General features: G+C 36.4%; 1 protein-coding gene across 1 annotated transcript in view; it reads left to right on the top strand.

The window, feature by feature from the left end:
* The window catches only part of LOC145686209 (uncharacterized), a 64,530-nt gene that overhangs the window by 3,658 nt on the left and 39,367 nt on the right, over positions 1 to 21,505 (top strand). The window contains exons 2-3 of the mRNA XM_081759263.1: positions 2,896 to 3,110; positions 18,397 to 18,557. Of these exons, the coding sequence (XP_081615389.1) occupies positions 2,934 to 3,110; positions 18,397 to 18,557 (338 nt within the window). The 5' untranslated portion in view covers positions 2,896 to 2,933. The remainder of the gene's footprint in view (positions 1 to 2,895; positions 3,111 to 18,396; positions 18,558 to 21,505) is intronic.

The following is a 21,505-nucleotide window of genomic DNA, read 5'->3' on the forward strand; positions in this document are numbered from 1 at the left end:
TGCGAGAACGTAATGTTCTTTATAAATCGGACGAAGCCCTGCTGAGAAAACATACACCCGTACAAACGGTTCGAATCTTATGAAGACCTACCACAGTCATTCCATAGCCTGCGAAAGAAAATTCAGCCTTCTATCGGAGAGCAGAGATAAAATGACCTATGGGTCAATCCATGCTAAGTGATCGAGAAAAAAGAAAAATACCGCTCTACCTTTTCAAAACAAATCTAATTTGTTCAGGAAATGTTGAATCGGTATAAGAGTACTTCAAAACCACAGTTAATTACTTTCTACAACATCCCATGGCGACGCAGCGATTAGTGTTTAGTGAGTGTTCACTGAGGAATGTAAATCAAACGATAGGACAACAATCTCCTGCATGCGTTGACGGTTAAGACAAGAATAAACATGACTTTAATATCATTGATAAAGCAAGTAGCAACAACAATGAGTTCTTACGGACTTTGTTAAGTGTGCATTTTTATTTTCTTGCCTTCTGCTGATATCAGCATTCTTCACCAGTGCTGCTGTGGGTGTGATAAAGACAGTGAGTCACAACTAGAGGAAAGAAAGGAGATTAGGAGCTTTGACTGTACTAACCATTTATCCTACTTTATTTTACTTCACAACAACGAATTTCCAGTTGAATTTTGAATGAAACACTTCCTAGCGTATGACGTCATTCTTTAATACTTTGACTTCCTTTTGCTCAAAAACATAAAACGTGCTGTTGTTGTGGGTTGTGGTATTTTAAAGGAGTAACTATTCCCAAACTTTCAGATTTTTTATCCAGGCCCATTAGAGATATTGGACAGTGAAACATGCCGAATTGATATAATTCTCCAACTTTACGATTGTTTTTCAGGCCTTTCGGAGTGCCTGCAAATTTTTGTGTATAAGCGTATGACCCCGGACTACATGCACACACAAACCTCTCAGTTGTTTTCTCTTTCTAAACATGTCTTCAGTGTCCAAAAAATATTGCTACTGTAGGCCCTGATTTCACACTTTTCAAGTGGTTTTAGACAAAAATGTTAAGAAAACAATTCTTAGCTCTGCACAAGTTAAAGACGCCAGCAATTTTCAATTTGGTAGGACAAACACATGCTGAGATGTTTGTTTGAGAGATGCCAAAACAACGTAAATGCCTGAAATCGAGAAAACACAAAATGGCGTCAGCCGCTGCGTTGCCATGGGATGTTGAAAAAAATAATTAACTGTGGTTTTGAAGTACCCTGATATAAGGATAAACGTTTATGAAAAGAAAATATATTTTTCGAGATGGTCGAGTGGCACATGCTGGATCACTTAGAATGGATTGACTCCTATTTACATATTGTGAAATCATTAAGAATAACATTAACTAAGCGATGATCTACATGGTTCTGCTTATAAAGATAGCAATTGAAATAGTTGAGAAAGTCACCCGTAGAGTACTAATGTGGTTTGAAAATAAATGCTATGAACCACATCAAATCCATACTAAGGAGCCTACACAAGGTGAGAAGCACATTGACTGAGGAGGACCTACTGTACTAGCACATACAGAGAAAGGAATACACTATTCTTATTGAGCGAAGGAAACGAGTCTATAAGGAAAGAGATGATGGAAAATTGGTGGACAGTATAGAACATGATTCCTATAGAGCACACCGTTCAAGCCACGTTTCCCAGATTACATTAATATAGAAACATGTGAAACACACACGAGAGAGAGATACGTATGAAGACAAGACCAGCCCAAGAATCAGTGATGTCGTGGAAGCCAGCACACCATCCTTTAAAAATGAGATAGAGAAAGCCATCAAAGCAGGGAAGCTACGAAGGGCAACAGAACTGGATGGGCTATACAGCGCACACCTGAAGACGCCTTTTCTCGCCTTGGCTGTATTTGGAGTGAGCTCCTAAATGTGTCTTTCAAGAAAGGAGACATCCCAGCCACCTGGCGCGAATCAAACATCAAAATGTATACAAAGGGAAGAGTAAGTAACTTGAACTCTTACTAAGCACTGGATTCCGTAACTTTTTAAAGTGCTTACGAGGGTGCTCACCCAAAGGATATGTAATAAGATAGAATCACTCATCCTGGAGGAGCAATTTGGATTTAGATGAGGCGGATGTACACTAATGGTCGCGGACTCAAGGACATTCAAGAAGCACTAATGGGACATACACACACAAAAAAGTGTACGTCATATTTGTAGACTACTCGAGAAACTAGAAAATCTAATCGGCTGCAGGGAAGAAACTAGATTCACCTCGAACATAATGGCTCAAAAGAGTGTGTGTGTATAAAGCACTAAAACTGGATACATCTAATATTAGGTGTACTGCAGGGCGATCCGCTGAGTCCAACCCTATTCAATGTGGCAGGCAGTTCTGTTTGTTGTATGATTGTGGTTACATGATTTAATAATACAAAAGCCGAAGAAAAACAAAATTTAATCAGAAGTGTAAAAAAGTAAACTGAATTTGATTATATGAACATAACGGCAGTAGTTAAGATTGTTATAGTGTAGTGTACATAGTGAAAGAAAGAAGTTAGTATTCATTTTTATTGTTTACGTTGAAAATTAACAATGTGTCGTGACAAAATAATAAGTCTTGCGTCATGTCTTATTACAACCTATCAGATGTCTGTGAATTAGTTATTACTCACTCTTTTGCGTTATATGCTAATGACTTCTACCTCCAAGTCCATTATTGTTTTTCGTTTTCTAACTTCATAATTTTGTCTAAGTTTTGATACCTTGTAGGCGCCATGCATTGTGTAATTAGTGGAAGCACTTACTGTTAGTAAAGCAATCTGTGTGACATTTGTGACTGTTGGGTCGTATAAATCAAACAGTGTATAGATTTAGAAATACGATGTTTAAAAGGAAAATATTCTCTTTTTAGGTGGCACAAGGTATGTGTCACTAGGAGTCACCCGCAACATGGGCGGGGCTCTTAGCAACTTCTTCCAGTCAGGGAGTGCCCTCCTTTCGGCCGGGAACCATCGAGGGGTCTCGGAGCAGACAAGGAGCAAGATCCGTACTGTATTCGACGCATTGCGAGCCAATCCACGCGTGACAGCTCACAGATTGGATGGTCTTCTATCCTCTATTCCTAAGGTAGAAATCAAGTTCCTTTTGAAGAGTTTCTATCAAATTTATGTGGTTATTTCCATGACTTTTAAGATATTAGAACCTGTCTATTTCAGCCGTGCCCTCGGAAAATATGTAAAATATATTTCGATCCCACCCCCGCCGCCTTTTTGCGGAGGAAATCTTCCCTTTGCTTTGAGGGAGGAAGTGAATGACCTCGGCTGAGTTGCCAACATGTCATTCAGTCGTTTGGTCTTGGCGAGTGAAGATCGTAGGCTACTTCCAAGTAGTACAAGACAGTGCACAGCGAAGCCCACAAAGAATTCGGAATGGCAGCCCTGTGCGCGTTCAACTATTGAAGGATCTCGGCCATAGCAGTTTGTCCCTCATCTTTTGAGGGAGGTACGGAAAAACACACATCGACAGCAGCGTCATCAAGGGCACACTTGAAATAGAAAGGCTCTAATAATGTTTTGCACTAAAAGAGTTACGGTACTAGGTATAAAGCGTTGGATGTAAAAAGTTTAATTGTATGATCGGAATATTCATAATTAATATAATGGAATCTTGAGTCCCTTCGGTTGCTTTTATTTAGTTAGTTTTCTAGCTGTTGTGCATATGGGTGTCAGTGTTTAAATTCTTTCTTTGATCAGAAATATTAACGTCTGTTGAGTACCTGCGTCATTATTATTATTTTTGAGCGTATTGATATTCGATATATGTGTGTGGCTGTAGAAAACAGAGCAATAGATAGTGTTCTGCTTAAAAGCGATATTTTTATATATGCAGTACAAGTAAATGAATAAATAATCAGTTTCTTTAGAATCAAAATCATCCATCAAACGACATGCTGTTTAGCGCAAGAAACATCCTTGTTTCCTCTCGATGTGATCTATCGATTGATGTGTCTTTCATTTTCGGACAATATCATATTTAACCTCTCAGTGCCAATTTACCTACGTCGCAGTGTATACATCGCATAACTTTTTACTAGTTTAATATATTCGAATCTGAGTTTATTCATCTTAGAGTGAGTTAAGCGTACAAAACAATTATCTTCCTGAGTCAATGAGGAGTTAAAAAGAAATTAAAATTTAGTAGTTAATAATTTTATGCTCGCTCTCATTAACTATACTATGAACAGTCGTTTCGCTAGAGTCATAATGAAAAACTTAATAAAGATATGTTTGAGTTTCAGCTATATAAATGGCATAGTTTCTCCTAGTAATGAGTTTGCAGGTTCACAAAAACTACGCATGATATACCTCATCAATCTGTTCAGCTCAATAAGATCTATCTGTTAATAGATGTCTCATCTTTGGGCATTTTTTTCTCTTTAAACTGTAACAAAATTTTAGAATATGAGGGATTGTCTGTCTCCATTGAAATGAACTGGAATTTTAATGATATGAATTTATACTAATTTCTTGAAGCTTAGTAAAATGTCCCTTGCTTTTTTGAAATGAAGTGGCATTATATATATAGTTATTAATACTTAAATTTGATTTATTAAGGATTAAAATTATATATTACAAAATTTAATTTTCATCAAACAAGGGACATTTAAGCAGATTTGGAAAAAGCAATCAGTAAATTCAAAGCATCAGAATTACAGTTCATTAAAAAAAAATTTAAAAAAGCGCGAAACCAATTCCTTATATAAATAAATGGGCTAGAAACAAAGGTGTCGCTGGTATTTGTAGGGATGGCTAAGCTCAAGTGATAGGACAATGTTCAGTGACTTACGAGAACATGCGAATATAGAATAGAATTGTAAACTGTTTGTTTTATATACTTTGAACAGTGTGAAGTTCGGAGGTTGAGAGCCATTATCAGAGATTGATACGTTAGTTCAGTAGATGGCATAGGTTAAAGGTTGTACTGAGCAGCTTCCAAGTAAGTTATTGGTCCTGTGTGAGCACTGGTCGGCACAATGGCTGAATATTGTGTTTGTGCCTTTGGATTATAGTGGCACGATATGTACAAGGCATATGATATTTGAAAAAAATATTGTGAGATATACAAGTACATACCTTAACGCGACTTACTTGCCACAAACCATCAGATATTTCTTGTAACGTGGCACAAGCCTCTGTATACCATCTGCGTTTAAAAAAAAAAAAAAAAAAAAAAAAAAAAAAAAAAAAAAAAAAAAAAAAAATCTGCCTCCTGAGAGTGCAGCTAGTCCAGAACTGAGGTTTTGAGCAGTTCACTATCATTGAAACGCTTCGATGGAAGGCACATTTTCAGGTGAAGAAAAAGAAAGAAATCGATGGGCAAGGTCCGAGCTGTAAGCAGGATTATAGAATATTTCCCATCGAAATCTTTGAATTGTCTCAACAGTATATGAGCACCTGTGTGGGGGCTGGCTGGCTTTGTCATGGATCAGAAGAATTCCAGAGCGTAGCATTTCTCTCCGCCGATTTTGGATGGCACATTTCAAATTAGTCATTTTTGACAATGCACGTCTACTGTAATTGTTCATCCTGGTTTCAAGAATTCCACATGAATCACACCCTTTTGGTCTCAAAACACAGGGTTTTGTGAACTGATGGTAATGGCTTTCAAAACACATGATTTTATTTGCATTTCTTCTCTTTAGAACTTGAGTGCTGGCATTGCATTCATTGACTGCTGCTTCTAATCCCCAGAGGTTTACATTATTCAGGTTTAATTCTCCGTCATTATGTGAGAAAAAAGGTCATCTCCATCCTTCCCACAGTGGACCAAATAATAATAATAATCACGTGTCATTCTTTTTCTTTGTGAGCGTCTGTCAGCATTAGCATTTTTGGCACAGTTTGTGATGATCCAGCTTGTCAGTTACAATTCGATGCACTGTTTTTGCAGACACTTCTGGAAACTTTGGCTAGTTCAGTTATTATGAACCGACGAGTGGATTGCACTTTCTCATTAACGCGTTCCACCAGATCATCCGTCTGGACTACTCTCTGTCCCACCCTAGGAAGATTATAAAACGGAAATGACGTTCAACTAGCGCGATGTTGCCACTTATTATGAGTAGGAGGAAGCCGATTTGAGAAAATAAAAAAGAACACAAACCAAACTGCGCAGCGGTAAGCGACTCAATAATAATAATAATAATAATAATAATAATAGAAGAGGAATTGTAATTACTTACCTCACGTAATCTATTCCTGGAGGCAAGAAGCACCCAAATCTTTACTCCACACAAGTTCAGTGGGAGGGAGTTCGCAATGATAAGGGGGAGACGAAGAACTTAATGCCTTCTATTCTGTAGGAGACTTCTGTTAGATGCAACTTAGATGCAACTTTATTTAACATTTGTATTACTTCAAATTTGTTGCAGCTTGAATCACATTCAACACTTTTCTTTTTAACCACTCTACAATTTCTTTTTTGGAACATGATTTCGTAAGGATTTTTTCGTCTTTTTATTGAGTATGTGCGGTCATTATCTATAACAATCACGGAATTTGGTGGTACATTCGGAAAGAGTATTTCTTGGAAATATTCATATTCTGCTGCTCAAATTCTTTGTGATAATCAGCTGTTTTTGTGCCGCGAAAAACGAGGTCAGCTCCAAGAATTTACCCACTCTCAGTCATGGTATGAATCACACTATTACTCCCCCCCCCCCTTTTTTTTTTTCAGAGATGCCTTGACGCCTAAGGACAAACCCTCTCTCCAGCTTCACTGCCTGGTTTCGAAAATATGAATAAACGTTTAATAACATGATTTTTTCACCAGTAGAAAGAGGTTTCCCTTCTTTCTTTGCTTCTTATAACAATGTGGGAATTTTTAGCCACTGTCTCCAAAAATACCACTATAGCAGTTAAACACAAAATTAACTACTAACAGCACTAATAGTAACACAGATAACACAGAATAACTATAACAAGAAAATAACAAAATAAAACAAAACAGAAGAAATTTGCACAACAAAATTCACTGAACTATCACAGAACACAATGAATCAAAACTGTCATCCCGCTTCCGCCGACGTGGCAACAACTGAGCTCATGTTGCCAAACTTACCTTATCGTAAGAAGTTTAACTGATAAAGAATGAGTTTGCATACCTCTATTATTATTCTAACAGTCAGTCTTACTTTCTTCGTTTATCTACTGCAAAAGTAGCTCCATTTTAAAAAAGTTTTCCGATACACTAATATTTGAGTGAGAGTAAATCTGACAATCTTACTTGTGTCATGCTTCTGCTGTTGTTGTCGGCTACCGTTAGGGTTGCAAGCACTTATATTAATATGCTAGATGAACTTACCAGCTACGCTGGACACACGAACAATTATAAACTGCCGCGCAAGTCAACTCTGAAGTTTAATTTGTTTTTACCACAATCTTCTAAAACATTTTAAATTCTGTCACTAACCGAATTCACCAAAACTGTTTTTGGTCTTAAACCGGCTCGTTTTTCTACTAAAAAACGGTTCGGTTTTCCATTAAAATCGGCATCAGTTACAAACGCAACAGTTTTTAAATTCGAAAGAATTTTCTCTGAAAATCGGAATTTTCATAATCTTCCCAGTTTTTGAAAAAATCTGTCGGTTCTTTTAAAAACCGTTATTTCTTTACGCACCAGTAGTATGGAATACCACACAGGATAGTGGGTGGTCCGGAACCCTCCCCCGTAAAAGTTGTTTTAGGCTTCATTTTTTACAAATTTATATTCCCCCACCTCTTCAATGACTTGTTCAAGCGAATTTAGTTTTGCTTAAATACTTTCAATAGAGAAAGGGCAAGCGCATTTAAACAGGTTCTACATCGTAAATAACAATAAAATACATAAAAAATACAGTGCACTGAAAATAAGAATAGCATAGGCTATTAACTTTGACAGTTTTAAATTGGCTACCTATAACTTTGACAAAAATAATAATGCAGGAATAAAAAAAAAAAAAACTTTTAGGGGTGTATAGCCCCGGATCGTCCTCCCTGGCCACACTACTGCTACAAAAGTTAACATAGTTTAAATTTTTGTTACCTTTCGTAAACCTTTCGTGATGAGGAGGGAATCTCATAATTTGTGGATGAAATTAAGAAAACTCAGGGCATAAATAAATTTACAAAACAATCCGAATAAATTTTGAGATAAGACGAGAACTAATCCTTCGATAATTGACACGAGAAGTAAGTCTTCCATGATCGAGACGAGACGAGAAAACCTAATTTCTCGTCTCGTGAGCAACACTATTTGCACAAATTGGAGATTGTCACTATTCATCTAGCGACCACGAAAACTATGAGTTCTACACTAATCTTAATGAGTTTGGACATTTTAATTTTCATCCCCACCATGTGGATGGGGCTAAGCTTAGACTTGAACAGCTTCGGGAGAGTTACTATTTATCTCAGTGACCCCTAAACTATGAATTCGACACTAATATCAATCTTTTCTGATTATTTTTACATATCAACCCACTACCAACTCGTAATATACTAAAAGCGCGACCTCCCACTAAAAAGGGAGTCAATACGTACGCCAGAAACTTTTTCTTACAGGGATGTTCAAAATAAAAGGGGGTGTATTCACAAAGCAATATATTCTGTAACTCAATTATTAGTGATAACTGGTTTAATGGTCTCTTCCCTTTCAACCTTCATTTTTCCTTTAAAAAAGAAAAAAGAAAAAAAAAGCTTAATTATTTCTCGGAAGGAACTGCGGCGCCCAAAAGAGAAGGATTAAGCATGTCTATTTTGTTGATTGTCTTGATCGAAACTCCGAAACAATGAAATCATGTGCTTTACAAAACCAGACATGAGCATGTGTTTACTTCATATTTTGAAAGGAAAGAAATTAGCAAACCTTTTTTTTTAATTGATGCAATAAACATACAACACTGATTGATGGAATTGGATTTGAAGAAAGAATTGGATTCCTTTTCTATCCAGGGGGTGTGTGTAAAAAAAAATTGAATGTTAGAAGGGTTTAGAATCTGAAGGGAATTTTCAAAAACGCTAAAATTCCTGGGCTGTCTGCTTATTTTTGAAAAATGTCAAATTTCAGCTTTCTAAGTTGAGCGGCTAGTGAGATACTTAATTTTTTTTTGCAAAAATTCGGACTCCTCCCCACTCCTCCTTGGTATGCTATTATAATTAATGTGATATGATAACATCTTAATTGGGATTGGGGTCTAATATAAACCGAAAATCTTTTTATTCTGCTTTGCCGTTTGGCCATACATAAAATTGGATTACACACGCTATTAAGTTATTTTAAGTAAAGATATAAATAACTACATAAAGTGACTTGTGTTGTTCACTTCCCACTTGTTCTACGAATAGAGGCAACCGTAAGGTCTGTAACCTTGTTGTATGAGACTATATGCACATGTATAAAGGGACAATAGTCTTTCATCCTTTCTGACAGAAAAGTGCACTTTTTGTTACTGGCTACATTGGTTTGACGCGTTTGACGTATTTCCGTTTTATATTCTTCCTAGGGTAAAACAAAGATTAGGTGGGCCTTCCGCTACGCTCATCGTCATGAACATTTCAACGCCATTCGCGAAACATTGCAGCATTGCCTCACCTTTCCTTCACTCATTACTGTCAGTCCGTAAGTGGCATACAGTTCGCGATGGATGTCAGCCGTATCCTCCCCTTTGATGTTCAGAAATCTTACGACAGATCTCCCTTCACATTTGGCTGGATTTTGTATTACGGTACCAATTTTACCTTGCTGCTACTCGCACGTACGCAACTCCACTCTGACGATTCTTTCTCAGCTGCAAGCACAGAATACTAGGACATAGTCCTGCGCATGCTTTACTTCATCAGTGTTGCCAACCGCGCTTTTTTTTTTTTACATGTGCCTCGTATTTAATGTATAGAAGCTATTGAAATTGTAAGAAAGACGATTGTTTGATTTAGCTTTAGCTTTACTTGATACGTATAAGTATATAATAATAGTATTTATAAAACCTAACAATACCCAATACCTTTAAATGTAAAATAAAACTGTATTATAAGATAATCTGTACTTGAAATCATGATATTGTATTGTTCATATATATACAATATAATAACTATCGTTTTTTAAATCTGAAGTACAGTACGTTATAGTAGTTGAGAAAAATACATATCCGGTTAGTGTCTCTAGTCACGAATTTTTAAATTTTGTTAATTAGGATATATTCTAAATCTAGAAAATATGATCTTTCATTTATAGAAAATTAATTATTACGTGTTCAGTTTTGATTTCTTTTGCATTGAATTAACATTCGAAAATTGAATTTGCAGTTATACCTAAAGATGAAGAAAAAAAAATTGTTTGGGGAGAAAAGAACCTTAATTTTCACCTGTTTTTAAAAATCATTTTCTTATTCGGCTACCCTTTTGTGTTCCTGTAGCTGATTGTACAATTAGAAAAAAATGTTCAATCCGGGGCTAGCTGTTTATTGATTTTTCGAACTGGCATACAATGGTTTTTCGCTGATGTTATGCAACCCAGCATAATAGAACGGTCATGTTGGTTGCCTAATCTTACAAAGTACCTCAGTTATATATTTTAATCTCTCTATATATATATATTTCTAGGTATTACTCACATATGTGACTTAAGCCTGTTATGCATGAGGGATGACGTCTTTTGGCAAGCACATATTCGGGGAAAGGGGACGTGGCCTGAAACCTGTATATTAGGTACCATTCCGGCATTTGCTTAGTGTGAATGAGGAAAATCCAGGAAACCCTTAGTCAGGCTAATAGCCTGGAAAGCTTTTATTCCTTTCCGATCTAGTGTCCTCACCAGAAATCAAATCCGGGACCGCTTGCACCAAAGGCAAAAGCATTAGTGACTATGGTACACGGGCCTATCTCTTAATATGTGTTTTATTGGGTTGCCTAAACTCAAACTGGCGGACAAGAAAAATAAAAGTATCATAAGTCAATGTGAGCGTCAGATACTCTATTAAAACCAAATATATGTTCAACTTACAAAATTGAAGGCCTAAACGTCCAATTTCGATATGATGTTAGTTTAACGTTAGTAAAGTACATTATTTACAGAATTTATTCTTCCGTTAGTGTTAGTGTTAATCGTGTGGATATATTTGAAATGGGAAGCTTGGATATGGTATCTTAACCTTCTCCTGCTCGAATTTCAACGACTTAAACGAATGTTAAGTATATGAATGGATAGATAAACTTGTTCCACGTAGTCTCCAACACAAAATGTCTTTAGCACCAAAACTGTTACTGACGTTTAATTTATGCATAAATTCCAAATGACAACTTTGTTCCACTATTTCTAACTACTAGATTTTCAAAACGGTTATTGCTGACCAGGGTTGGCAAAAACCATGGTTTTTATAAAAAAAAAACAAAACAAAAAAAACCGGTTTTTTTGGTTTAAACCAGGTTTTTATGGTTTAAATGATTTGCTCTATATATTCATATCATATATGGACAGAAATAAGTTTGTTTCGCCTTGATGTTATTATGCAACAACCGGGTTATGCTGGAAGGGGTCACATAAGCTTAAAGCGAAATAAAAGCCGCTTCTCGAGTTACATCCGAGAGAAATTGTCCTCCATTTGAACTCGGAACCAGGACTAATTGGTCACAAATGCGATACGTCTGCCGACTCACTCACGAAGGAATCCTGATAGAAAAACGTTGTACTGATCTTTACATGCTTCTTAATATAACTGTCAAGAGTCATTTCAGAAGGACAAAAAGATAAACAGTTGCACAAGTGAAACCATTACACAGAATTACATATGAACAATTTCAAAGTACGACGGAGTACAGAAGAACTAATTTAGTTCAAGTGAGTTAACAACGACTTTTATTGGTCCAAATTAAAGAAATACACCGACTTAATCTGTATATCAATAAGAAAAGTGTATAAAGATACGAATTATTTGAGTCCACTCTGGCTCAGACTCATTTATACATAAATAGATACCAAAGATACTTATTTCACTAAATGCCTCTCGTGGGGTCTGTATGACCCCCCCCCCACACACACACAAAGTACGGCATTTTCGATGTATTTTATCAATAGTAAACATTGAAACGAAACAATATTTAGAATTTTTCTTCGATTGCAATTGCATAACAATAATAACAACTACAAAAAATCACAAAATAAACATTTATAAACTTGTAAAAAAAAAAAAAAAAAAAAAAAAAGTTGCTTTTGTAGTATAATCTTTTTGAGTAATGAATGGGGAATTTAGGTCTGAATATAATACGAATAATATATTGGAGTGAAACGTGATAACCCACAAATGTGTGTTCATCAAGATTTTACAAACACTTACACTTTTACGAACATTTTTTTGTTTTTTGGTTTAAACCAGTTGGTTTTTTTGAAAAAACCAGCTGGTTTAAACCAGCCAACCCTGTTGCTGACATCATTAAATTTTCACTAAACATTTTATCATAGAACATCACTTTAATAGGCTCTATAAACAATTCGTTCAAACTAGAAAACCCATTGTGCCCACTGATTTGCGCTTTTTCTTTCCCATCAAATGAATGGTTATCCCTGATTATTGAACTTCTCATAATTTCTCAGAATGCAGAATGTTTTTCGTGCGAAAAGAAAGATGAAGTGCTGTTGAAATGTTAAAAAACAAAAAATGTCGTGCAAATAAACTTTTTTAAACAACAGCTTTTTATTTGGAACTTTTGCATCTCTACTTATACCTGTTAATTTCGTACTTTAAAGAAATAGTGAAGATCTTGATGCAATTTGACCGCACTGGCATGTATGAATTAATCGTCTGTTACTGTATAGCAGAATACCAATATGAAATCATGTGTGTAAATCCCGTTATTACCAAGGTCCGTAGACTCTACTGTTCCTTTCCTCTTTTAAGGTCGCGTCATAACTACTCTTCTTTGAAAACCTAAGACGCAGTAAAAGTGTGACGTCACGGCGGGAGCAGAAACAGCTTTCACCCAAGGTCCTTGTCATTCACCCTTGCTTGTTAGTTTGATTTTTGCAGGGAAGTGAGTGATTTTCGTTTTCTTGTATTGAGAAAAATTAATTACTGTAGTGTTCGTGTTAGCCTATAAACATGTCGAATTGTACTGTCAGTGCTTGTCGCAATCATAGTAGAAATACTAAAGGTTCCAAAGTTATTTATCACGTATTTTCCTCGGATCCTCGGCGGAAAGTTTGGCTAAAGAAATGCTGTCGGAAAGACACCTTTAAAGTTGAAAACGCCCGCGTCTGATCCTATCATTTTATTCCCGAAGATTATGAACATGATTTAAAATCTGAGCTTCTAAATATTCCACCCAAGAAAAAGTTGAAACGAGATCCTGTGCCTTCACTGAACTTACCAGTGTCATATGTGAACCATGTTCATGTAAATAATGAAAGAAATAAGTGTACGGAAGCTAGGTGTTTAAAGAAAAAAAAATTAGACAGTGGGGTGCACTCGGATGAAGTGACTATTGTAACCTAAACAACAACAACAACAAAAAAAAAAGAAAACTCTGTGTTATCTTCTGCTTGTTCTGTGGACAGCGAGGGGCATAAACTAAAGGAAGAGCTTTCCTTTTTGCGTGATGAGAACGAAAAACTGATTTGACTTTAGTTTAGCGTCCCTTTCAGCAGTGAGGCTATATGAAACGCAGGCCTACAGATTTACGTGGAATTCGAACCACATGAGCTCCCGCCGGGAATCGAACCCGGCTCTCTCATGCCAGAGACGCCTATGCCAACCACTTAGCCACGAAGAAGCTCACGAAAAACTGAAGCCCGACAGTATGTACAAAGCCATAATAATAGATTTATAAACGAAGTTAAAACAATTGGAAAGCAAATATATTAAAGAATTAATTTCAAAGGTCAGTTCTAAAACATAATATCATGATCGTTTCAGGAGAGTAGTTAAAAACCGAGTAGTGATACTGTATATTACAAAAAAGTTTTATACCGTACCAAGTAAATATGCCAATAAATGACAAGAAAAACTAAGATGGACTGATAAAGAAATCATTCGTGCATAACACAACGCGCCTCAGTGACAAATTATACAATCATCTGCGGTTACAAGTTCTAATCCCCGTACCCAATGAGTCAACACCTCGACGTTGTGTGCAAAAATTACATTTTTCTCCAGTATTCTTACTCCAGTTCCAAAAATTTTGATGGAGCGCTCCGCTTAAATAATGTGGAGAAATTTTCATTGCTTATATTTCATGAAGTGAATGTTAAGGGGCGCGTGTGCTATGACCAAGAGGTTTATTTAATTTTGAGATCGTATAGAAATGTTCAGGTGACAAGGATTCGAGGCTTGACAAATGCGTGGAAACAGCCAGTGTATTATGATTTCGATAAAACTGAGTAAAAAGTTGCTCTTTGAAATCATATCGAAAGTTGAAGTATCAGGATTCTAAATAGTTGCAATTGTTGCGGCAATACGAGGCTATGTGGTGGTCTCGTTTCACCTTCTCTCGGGATGGATGTAAGCAATTAAAAAATGAAGTATTTCGAAAATTTCACAAAAAAAAAAAAAAAAACTGTCTATCGGAAAAAAAAAAGATGTGTTTGGCCAACTATTTGATGTCCTAAGAAAGACACTTCCTTGTTGAAACTATTTGACAAGACCAGGATATTCTTCAAAATTCCGTTTTTAAATAAAAAAACACAGGAACTTCGGAGGAGGGATGTTCTTAACACAGTGGATGCAAAACTATTCTTCAAGTGCTGCACAATGCTAAAGTGAGTACATATTGTATCTGTATGTAGTCTACTTTTTATTCATTTTTAAAAGTTGTTTTCCTTGCAAATCGCTACGGTGGAACATTGCCTTACCACGATATTTGTCCCTGCTTCACCGCGGTGACGTCACACAACAGCTGGAGAAAGTGGCTACGCAGAAACAGCGAGTTATGAAGGGACCTGTAAGAGCGCGGAACAGTAGGGTCTACGGACCTTGCTTTATTACAAATTAAGTTATATCATTATAGTTTTATAAATGTGCCACCGTATTAACGAAGTGTTCCACTAAACATCCTTCGGTTTTTGTCCTTCGTGAAAAAATAGCATATAAGGCAATCGGAGAAGTTCTTGCTGTTCGTGAACGTTAGATTCAGACAGATATACAGCGTTAGATCTCGAAGTAAACTCCCATCAGCATTCAGCACTCTTTGCCAATCTTGTTGCAGCTGCACAATGCCTTGGCGATGAAGCTCAGGGATCTTGGGCTTAAGGAAATCCGTGAGTGCGGCTGGAGGTTTGCCTCATTGTCGGAGGATTTTCTACAGAGGTGGTTGTTCAGGTACATGTTACATGCTGGCTCTGGGTCCGACGAATATGATGAATAACAGTATCTCCCAGCCAGATTGCTGAATAGTATCCTTGATCGTCTTTACCATGTGTTGACTTGCTTGTGATGGAGGTACAGAACAAACTTGCGACTAACCAAGCTGGCTTCTCCGTTGCAATGCATACTGCACTCCTTGCAACTGCCTCGGATACAGTACAGTTCTGCATTGATTATGTAGTTTGGCGGTAGGAGCTTAATAGATTACTTAGCGACTAGTCCACCAAACACAGAGCATGATATGTTATGAACGCAGAGGTGATCTTCCGGTGTGAAGCACAGGGTTAACCAATCCCTGGCACGCTAGGGAGTGTCATATTGGACCACCTTTTTGTCACTCATGAGCGGTATGAAATGAATATGGTCGATTATAGGTTTAAAGAAAATAGTACATTTAGAAAATGGTAATTGGGGCCTGGATTTTTTTTGTTTGTTTGTTTGTTTGTTTGTTAGATACGTATGCATATATGCAAATACATATTGTAAAGGTTATTGCATATTCTAAGGGCATTAACATATTTTTGGATAAATTTGATGTTATGAGTAATTTTAATGTGACCTCATTAGTGTAGCGTAATCAATAACGCTCTCGCCTTTGGTGTGAGCAGTCCTGGGTTCGTTCGCCGGTGGAAACACTTCATCGTAAACGTGTAATAGCTTTTTTAGGCCAGCCATCCTGAGTGAAGCTTTTTCTGAGTTTGTCATTTACACCAGGCAAATGCCAGGATGGTATTTAATATACAGATTCCAGGCTGCTTTCTTCGTTCCACTTTCACTGGATAGTGTGCTCAGCGAGGAACGTGCTCATCCCTCGTATGTAACAACCTTAGCCATAGATGCCGGTATGTCCAGAAATATGATAAATAAATAAGTCATTTTAATATTCTGAATTCGTAGTTATATATCAGGGTGTCCACATTCTGGAAAATAAGTAAAAGTCAGGGAAAGGTCAGGGAAGTAAAAATGTGTCAGGGAAATGGCAGGTTGGTCAGGGAAAAATCGATTTACGTCCACTGTTCAATTATTGAATTTATGAAGTAGTGTTGATTTCTTTACTGTTTCTGGATTACTGGATGCAAAATGTGGTGTTCCCAATGATAATATTGAGGGAGACAGTGTTCTCTGAAATAGTTGTTGAAACTAATTTTCTGCAAGAAACACATCTAACTGCGTCCTGGCATATTTGCTCAAAAGAGTAGACGCTGTTCTAGAAAAATTGCATGGTGTCGTGAGGATATCTGGACAAGTGGCTGAGAACGCGAAGAAACAGTCTCTCCAGCTCACAGTGAAAGCTCAGACTGAAGGATTTAATTAACACTTCAGTGATTTCATAGCCAAGGACGGAGATGGTATTGGATTTGGTGTTTCTTTTTCCTTACTCTTAGGAAGTGAGAAGAACTTCGTTGACTTATGGTCTGTTATGAAGCTGTATTTTATCTTCTTTCACGAAAACGCATTTGTTGAAAGTGGTTTTTCAATAAACAAAAATCTCATTTTTGAGAACTTACAAGAAGAACCTCGGGTGGCTCAACGGATCATATATGATTTTGTGATGAGAATAGGTGGATCGTCAGGATTAACAATTCCAAGAGGTATGATAGATTTAGTGAGAAGTTCAATGAGACAATATGAGGTGTATTTGAAAAAGGAAAAGAGAAATGAATGCAGGAGAGAGAAAGGAAGATTCAGGAACAACTAAAGGAGCTGGGGGAAGAAAAGAAAATTAAACTGCAGAGACAAGAAGGATATTCAGATCAATAAGAAGAAAACTGTGCGAGAAAGGATGAAAAAAAGTTGTTAAATGGGTTGCATTTAACAACTGCACCGGCAAAGGTATGCGTTACATAATGTTTTCCTTTGTGATCAGTAAAATCATGAATGAACTGTTTATTACTATAAACAAAATTGTAATGCTGTGTAATTGGTATTATAATGTGTAAACATATAATGTGTATTTTTTTTTCATATTTTAAGTACTCTCTATACTGCACACTGTCGTTTGTAACTTTACATTTTGTGTAATATGTAATCAATATCGGTCTAATGCATATATTTGTAAATTTACATTCTTTTGGATTAAAAAAAATTAATAAATAAATAAATAAAGAAGCAGAAGCGGAGAGAAAACAAGGCCAACTATGGGGAGGGTAGAGGCTGAGGTTTTTCTTTTTTCTATATTTTTAAATTATTCAGTGGTCGGGGAAATCTGGAACTTTCGTCATGGAAAGTCAGGGATTTCGCCAAATTGTGTGGACACCCTGTATATGTATTGGACATCCTTTTAGAAAATATTTTTGTGCTTTCTGAAACTTTATTTTCAAGCATTAGAAAATGTTCCTGTTTATTAAGATATTAATTTCATTGAACGCCTGGAAACTGTAGGTGCATCACCCTACGAGTTACTCGAACTTCTCAAGCAAACAAGTTCTTTAAGTTGAGTCCCAGGCGAAATTGGGAAAAATGTTAAAAGAAAGGTTGAATAATTCCGTAGCTCAAATCCCTTAATTTATTGTAGATAACAGCTTCTCACTAGCCAAAAACCGAAAGCGGTTGATTTCTCACACTTCCGGTTTGAATAGAGTTGAGAAAGAGAATATGATAGTTACTCTTAGAACGCCAAATCGAATCCAAAAAGCCTCTTCTTACTACGTTATCATTTTTGTCGTGGTAGATCAATATTGAAACTGGAAGTTGTGGATTTTAACCACTTGTGTGTTTAGTAGAGACCTAAGGATGGAGATGTAATATATTTTAATTTTCGATCCTCTACATTCTGACCAAATTTGGAGATGATTTTTCAAGTAGTTATCGAGTTTTTGTCTTCTGGGCGTACGGACGGATATGGTAAATGTGTAAAGAAGTTTTTGGTAAACCAAACTCCTTAAAAATATATTTGTATTGCCACATAGGCGAGTAATATTAGTTAGTTATTTATTTTCTTTCTAGTATGTATATATATATGTGAATTAAGGTTTTAGGGTAACTCATTAAAATATTTTTAATTTTACTTTCATTTAATTTCAGAATGAAAACATACTTTTGGTGCATAATGAAGAAGGCTACAATCTTCTCCAGAAGTGTGTTGGCATTAATAATATTGACATGGTACGATGGATTCTGACGCGGAATATAGACGTCAACAGGGGCGCTTGCTCCCTTCCATTGCATATTGCCTGCTTGAAAGGGTAAGCGATAGTATTTTCAAGGTTAGGTTGAAATGAGTATGAAATTTAAGCTGATTTCTGTCAGTTGGCAGCTCTGCCACTGCTATTGAACAAATGAAAATGAAGGTCGGTTTCATGAGACAGTGATGAATACAATTCAAGATTTTTTAAAAGTTGCTCTAGTTTTCATTCCACTTAAAGGATCGTGACATATTGTTATAAATCTTGTAAATAATATTAATTGTTTTAGCTAGTATGTTTCAGACTGGAAATTTTTAATTTCACATTTCAAAATATCATTGTCTGCAAATCAGCGGCACTGTTATGGTATTAGGATGACTCTCTCATACCACAAGACATATGAATCGAATTTCTGGAATAAACGATATCAGAAATTCTTACGTAGGTAGGAACCGAATACTTTTCTAGGGTGGCAGCAGTTATAAAAATTTTCATGAACCACGGATCTGTTTCAGAAAATAATCTTGGAAGTTTGTGATACCAATTCTGAAACAGAAATAAGACATAGAAACTTCTTATCCACTTACATTTCGTCTGCTGCCTACCCAAAATTCAACGACTTCTTCAGCAACCTTGATTAAGCACGTAATTTATTGAGGTGTTATCAAAAAGTTTCGAGACTAGTTCTGTAACACGCCAACAGATGGCAGCGCAAGGCTGCACGCACAGACAGAGAGCACCGACCTTAATTAGTCAGTGTGCCAAGAGACATCGTCCTTTGTACACTTCTTCAATTTATAAATGCGCAAGTAAAATTTTCTAAGTCCCTTAAAATTGTAAGTTTAGCAACAACGCATTCTGAGAGGAAGAAAAGGAATGAAAAAAGAAATAAGATCTATGAACACAGAATACAGTTTGCTGTTTGAAATTCTCAGTTCCTCTTTTGTTACTTCTTATAACGATACTTCTAGTACAAAATAATATCTTAGCATTAATGCAGCAAGCGTTTTTCTTTGTTTTTTAAAGAAAACACAATATATTTCTCGACGAAAAACAAAGATCGTCATAAAAACAAGGGTAGTTAAGGAGCGTTCTCTAATTATTGCGATAGCCATGCATGTTAAGTAGTCTATTTTTTTTATTGATGCAATACTTTTCAAACTGGTTCGAATCCCACTTGATTCATTTACTTTTTATTGCAATTTTTCAGTCATTCTTGCCGTACATTTTTATGCATATGTATTACACGGAGGTGATGGACAACTTTCTAATTTATCTAAAAATAAGATGTACAGGCGTAGAACCTTTTCTATATATCCCAATGTGAGTCCCAATACTTAGTGCAAATCGCTTGCATCGATCCATAAAATTTTCGTAATCCTATAAATAAATTCGGAGATCTAGTGTTAGGAAATCAGTATCAGATCTAATACCTCCTTCATCACTACCAGAACGCTAGAATATTATTATTATTATTATTATTATTATTATTATTATTATTATTATTATTATTGTAAGTAGGGAATAGAAAAAAGGTTTGAGGGTACTAAATTCTGTGAGACATTTTATTTCTTCCCAGTATGAACGTTATTGTTGTCTTGGTGTATCAGAACCATTTTAGATAGGTTTTCACGATGGTCTCACATTTTCTTCACTTAAATGTCTTAATAGCCCCAAGTAGTATCACCGCTTGCTAGAATATATCTCACAAAAATGCACTCAGTTTCATAAGACATTGGCCATCACCTTACCCCGAACACTCTCACTGAGTATTTTACGAGAGGAGATAAGGTGTGTTCTCAACTGTTTTCAAATCTGTTTTGTCTCAGGTTCAAAGTAGTGGATGTAAGCTATGCATTGAATTACTATTTTAAAAAAAAAAAACTGGTTGTATCTTCTTTTTAAAATATAAATGATGTGCTCAAAAGTGAGATCTCCCTCACATTTTCCTATAGGAAAGCTTGTCTGAAGAGAAATCAAAATGAGTTGAGGCCATAGTAGGACACTATTTAGTATATCTTAGATCCTGTGCAGGGCGATGTTTCAATTTCGAGGGGAAACGTACACCTAGAAAAAACACTGAACTCGCTGCCGACTGTGTTCAGCATTGAGATTTGGGAACCTGTTTCGTGAATATTTTCCTCATGCCCTGCCACACATTTGTATCTTCAAGACTTCATCAGAGGATGTTTTAACTTCTGATACAAAATGCCTATAATTTCTATAGCACACCAACGGTTTTGATTTTGCAATACTGTCATGGATAACATCTGTGTTTTATGGGTCAGTATTATTGAAGGAGCACTGCAGCGAAGTTCATTAACAATGAACCTTTGACCTCTTAGAAATCTGCAACTCAAATTCTCACAGTAACAGAAGAAGTTGCACGGTTCCTTAACAATTGACACATATTTAGATGGATTTTTGAGGTGACATCCTTTTAGTAGAGGTACCCAATAAATGCTCGGTAATGCGCACCACAGAGCAAATTAGGTTGCGATGAGCTATCCGCTCTTTTCGACTCGGCTCAGATGAACCATCCTCTCAAGTCGGCTCGGTTGAGTTGCGCCATCGGCTCGATAGACGTGATATATGAGCGGTCTTTGAGTTCGGCTCTATGGTGAACAAGCCGCGAGCCGATCAATTTACACCAAATGCACAATTAGGGTCGATACGTTTCATTCAACGCATTCAAATGGACCGAATTTGGTCGCTAGAGGTTAGATCGGTTTGTCGCTTTTATGGAAGTGACTGTATGTCTGGCTTAGTGAGTCTTCTTGTATCTGATCTCTTTTTCAAGTAATTCTTGGTTCGGCTGTGAAGAGGATTGTTACAAAACAAAGTTCTTGTGAAGTCAGGTGTAAATTTCTAACTCGATACATTTCTTGTTAAATATCTTGAAGAATTAATGGATGTACGCAGTGTTCAGTAGCTTTCATCGATTCAGGTGAGTAGGACCATGGTTTTCATTGGACATTTGAAGAACAAACACTAAAAAGAACGATGTT

The sequence above is a fragment of the Thermobia domestica genome, chromosome 5, assembly GCF_964235325.1.
Source record: "Thermobia domestica chromosome 5, izTheDome1.hap1.1, whole genome shotgun sequence".
Taxonomy (NCBI): domain Eukaryota; kingdom Metazoa; phylum Arthropoda; class Insecta; order Zygentoma; family Lepismatidae; genus Thermobia; species Thermobia domestica.